Below are 4,484 nucleotides of genomic sequence, written 5' to 3' on the forward strand. Positions count from 1 at the left end.
TTTTTTTTTTTTTTTTTTTTTTTTTTTTTTTTTGATATATCTATATCTAGAACTCCCCGTAGTTCTCTTGGAGCTCCTGAATATGCTACTATTAACTTATAAATTTGTTTATGGAAAATTCTCAAGATCATCCATGTCGCAGGCCGCTTCAGGCTTGCAATTCTTGTAGAGCTACTGATACACATCCTATGGCTTCGAGTCAGTCTCATGTTACTTTTAGTAGTTCAACAGGCCTTCATTCAGGTTAAACCTATGGGTTTCTTATGGAGGTTTGGTTCTAATACTTTTCATTTAGATTCCACTTCTCTCGCTTGACAGTTTTAGAAGCTGCCTGTACTCCAGTGACTGAAATTGAATGTGAGATGACAAAAAGATACTCAGTTCTAAAACCGGCCTTGGACTTGTAATTGTCCTTTTGAGTCTACAAGGGAATGGTAATATGTCTGGAGTATATCCGTACTCCTTGGTATACCTATTATAGGCCCTGCAGCCGCATTGGGTTTATTTTTGGTGTTTTTACCTTACTTCTGAGCTAACTCTTAAATATACTTTTATTTTCAAACAGCTTCTCTATCTTCTGGCTCCCCAAAGACTGGAACAGCAGTTGTTTTTGACGAAGGAATGAAATTTGCCTAATTCTTTTTACGCCTACCTCATGCCATGTCGGGTTTACTTAATGTATTGTCAGCTATCTATGTATCTATTTGTCTATGATTGGATTGGGACGTGTATGGAGTTGAGTTGCAGATAAAAAAAATTACAAATGCTTTCATTTCTTATCTGGTTCTGTGCAGTACTCATTGACCCTCACGTATAGATTGGGGACCTTGTAGGAGAAATTCCAAATCTTGGGGTGTGCGTGTGTGTTGTTTTTCCATTTTTTGTTTTTTTTGTTTTTTTTTTGTTTTGTTTTGTTTTGTTTTTTTTTAATTTAATTTAAACTTCATATAGGATTTTCATTGTAATTCGTTCAAGATTTTCATAGTATCCTTCTTTGTTGGGCTCTCTTTTTGTATGCCCTTGTATTTTTTCATTCTTTTTCAATGAAAGTTTGGTTTCATCTAAAAAAGGTGGTTCAATATTTTCTGTTGGATACAAATGTCATTCTTTTTATTGTCGAGATTCCATTTTAATTGAATTCCTAATTCTTATTAGATTTCCGACTGATCTTGGTTGATTTAATCTTATGTTTATAACTATCTGCCACATAAGCACGTGCGTTTGATGTTTTAGCTTGTTTTGACGTAGTAGTCTGTTTTATGTGCTGCTCTATTCCTTGTAGTAAATGATTTATCATCCTCACGTTTTATGTTGATGCATTATAATTCTACTGTAAAATTGTGTGTCAAGTTTAAAATTGCTCATGAAAACATGGTTTACTTATTGCCAAAGCTTTTGTTATTTGCAGTCATCTCTTAATGGATCGGCTTCAAATATCCCAGATGGTGCTGGGCGATCTTTTGCTACCTCATTTTCTAGTCAGTCTGGTGCAGCTTCCCCTGTTTTTCATCACTCTGGTGGGTGCATATTCCTGGAGTCTCTGTAGTTAGTTTTCTTTCAAATTTATGAAACTTAGAGGTCTCAATTTTCAGGAACCATTCAAGGGTTGCATAACATTCATGGAAGCTTCAATATTCAGAACATGTCAGGTGCACTAACTTCAAGAAATTCAACAATAAATAATGTTCCATCTGGTGGGGTGCAGCAACCTACTGGTACACTTTCCAGTGGGCGTTTTGCATCAAACAACCTTCCTGTTGCTCTCTCTCAGGTATTTTTCCAAGTGCAGGCTATTTATTCATAATTCAATATCATCTTTATTAATTGAGATCCTGAGCATGAGTTTTCTCTGAAGTTTTTTTGAGTCAAGTTTATGGTGCTCAACAAGAATTAGCCGTTTATGAAATTTTTTCTATATGATCACTCTGCCTAGCAAATACAATTATTGTTGTAAAAGAAATTGACCAGTTAATAGCTTTGTCGATGAAGGAATGATTGAGAGTTACATAGCGAATAGGATATCGAATCGTAGTGTTTATGATTTGACTTGATATTGGACTTTTTTGAGCTTGAAGTTTATATTTAACTATGACTTGATATTGGACTTTTTTTAGTTCATAGCTTTGCCTTTTTTTTTATTTACGAACTCTTGTAATTGTTTATGTGCTTTCACTCCATTTTTACTGTTTTCTTTTCTTCTTTAGTTGTCTCACAGCAGCTCTCACGGGCACTCAGGAGTTGCAAATAGAGGAGGTATGAGTGTTGTAGGAAATCCTGGATTTAGTAGCAGCACAAATGCAGTTGGTGGTTCTATTCCTGGGATTCTGTCCAGTTCTGCCGGTATTGGTAATCGAAATGCTGTTCCAGGGTTGGGTGGATCTCCAATTTTGGGAAATGTAGGTCCTCGGCTCACTAGTTCAATGGGAAATATGGTAAGTGGAGGCAACATAGGAAGAAGTATAACTACTGGCGGGGGATTGTCATTACCTGGTCTTGCTTCTCGTCTTAACCTTGGTGCAAATAATGGATCTGGAAGTTTATCTGTACAAGGACAAAACCGTTTAATGAGTGGTGCCCTTCCACAAGGTATAATCCCTTGAATTTCTGTATGAATGCTTTTGTAATTATTTTTAGTAATATTATATCCTCCCTTTTGTACTACTTCTCTAAAATAAAAGGAGCATATTGGAAATGAATCATTTTGTTTTGTTTGTTAGAGTGATGTGCGACATGTGGAATCTATTTACTCATTTTACTTTGTTTTCTAATTCTATTTTATTCTATGTTCTTATTTATGTGTTATTATTATTATCAATATTTAAAATTTTACATAAGAAACTAGAGAACTTTATTGAACTGCCAAGCAACAAAAAACAAGGGAGATACCCCTGCTCAGCCAATGGTTACAAAATAGAAGTGCAATTTGCAGAAATATGCACAAAATGCTACAAAATTTATGTGTGATGTATATGTTATTTATGATATAGTTGTGCTTGTTTACTTTAGTCTGATTAATATTTTAGTTCTTATGCTATACTGACCAAATAATGGAAATGCATTCATTACTATGCTTGTATTTATATATGTATATATGTGTGTATATATATATGTGTATGTATGTATGTATGTGCTACCTTGTATACAAGGGTTCGTTGCTATTTTGACGTAGATGACATTTCTTGCTTCAGGATCTCAACAGGTCATTTCTATGTTGGGTAATTCTTATCCTAGTGCTGGAGGTCCCCTTTCCCAAAACCACGTGCAGAGTGTGAATAGTCTGAACTCTCTGGGGATGTTGAATGATGTGATCTCTAATGACAATTCTCCTTTTGATATCAACGATTTCCCTCAGTTGAGTAGTCGTCCAAGTTCTGCAGGAGGTTCTCAAGGACAATTAAGTTAGTAACTAGACATTGATGAATTTTTTTTAATAAATAATTTCAGTTATTATTATTGTTATTATTGTATATCTCTGCACCAATTTTGACCATTGTAACTTGTCATCGTTGATTTTTAATTTTTTAATAAATAAAATTTAGTTTATTATTATTATTAATTATTTACTTCTAATTTTTTCTCTGCACCAATTTTGACCATTAGAAATGTCATGGAAACATTTCAGGTTCGCTTAGAAAACAAGGTCTTAGTCCTATTGCCCAACAAAACCATGAGTTCAGCATTCAGAATGAAGACTTTCCAGCGTTACCTAGATTTAAAGGTGCAAATCCCTTCTTTGTTTCCAGTCGGATGCATTCATGTAACTCATAAGACATAGCTTCGGTTTTTTCCTCTAATTTTTTTCAAGAATAAGTACAGTAACTTTGGAAAACTATCGCTTGTAAATATCCTAGCTGACCATGGTAGTTATAGCTGAAAAGATTAAATAGAATTTCAAATTCATTATTCAAGTAGGCAATTGCAATTATTAAGCTCAGGTGCTACTTGGTGACTTCTGACTTGTTTTTCTTTTTTCAGCTTGAATTATCAATTCAACTCATCATAACATACACTAACCTTTTGCGTACTTTGGATTTAAAACACTTTCTTTTATTGATTATAGTTCTAGATCTTGTGCAGGTGGCAATGCTGATTATGGGATGGATATTCATCAGACAGACCAACATGAAAATTCTATGCCTATGATGCAGTCTCAGCAGTTCTCTGTAGGCACTCTTTTGCTCTCTTCTCTGCTGACTATCTCATATGGTCATGGGCGGGCTAGTGATCATTGTTAACATTTCTGTTTTGGTCTTCAGATTGGAAGGTCTGCTGGATTTAACTTGGGGAGCACATATTCACATCGACCCCAGCAGCAGCAACAGCATTCTCCTGCAGTTAGTAACAGCACGGTCTCCTTTTCGCCTGCAAACAATCAGGATCTTCTTCATTTACATGGTTCTGATATGTTCCCATCTTCACATGCTGCATCCTATCACCAGCAGGTGTGCATTTTTATCACTGTGAATGAAGATTCCCCCCCCCCC

The 4,484-nt window shown here is 35.2% G+C and overlaps 1 protein-coding gene and 1 non-coding gene across 4 annotated transcripts in view; one reads left to right on the forward strand and one right to left on the reverse strand.

The window, feature by feature from the left end:
* Positions 1 to 4,484, forward strand: part of LOC111794417 (probable NOT transcription complex subunit VIP2) — a 6,844-nt gene that overhangs the window by 572 nt on the left and 1,788 nt on the right. For 2 of the 3 annotated variants that reach the window (XM_023676415.1, XM_023676416.1), the window contains exons 2-10: positions 143 to 434; positions 566 to 678; positions 1,409 to 1,517; positions 1,593 to 1,771; positions 2,205 to 2,586; positions 3,189 to 3,398; positions 3,623 to 3,718; positions 4,078 to 4,163; positions 4,257 to 4,442. In XM_023676415.1, coding sequence (XP_023532183.1) covers positions 661 to 678; positions 1,409 to 1,517; positions 1,593 to 1,771; positions 2,205 to 2,586; positions 3,189 to 3,398; positions 3,623 to 3,718; positions 4,078 to 4,163; positions 4,257 to 4,442 — 1,266 coding nt within the window. In that variant the 5' untranslated portion in view covers positions 143 to 434; positions 566 to 660. The remainder of the gene's footprint in view (positions 1 to 142; positions 435 to 565; positions 679 to 1,408; positions 1,518 to 1,592; positions 1,772 to 2,204; positions 2,587 to 3,188; positions 3,399 to 3,622; positions 3,719 to 4,077; positions 4,164 to 4,256; positions 4,443 to 4,484) is intronic. The other variant, XM_023676418.1, reaches the window with a different exon arrangement.
* On the reverse strand, positions 1,437 to 1,517 carry LOC111796298. Its single transcript, XR_002815343.1, has one exon. It is a non-coding gene; the product is annotated as a small nucleolar RNA snoR35 (small nucleolar RNA).

This window comes from Cucurbita pepo, chromosome LG05, assembly GCF_002806865.2.
Source record: "Cucurbita pepo subsp. pepo cultivar mu-cu-16 chromosome LG05, ASM280686v2, whole genome shotgun sequence".
Taxonomy (NCBI): Eukaryota; Viridiplantae; Streptophyta; class Magnoliopsida; order Cucurbitales; family Cucurbitaceae; genus Cucurbita; species Cucurbita pepo.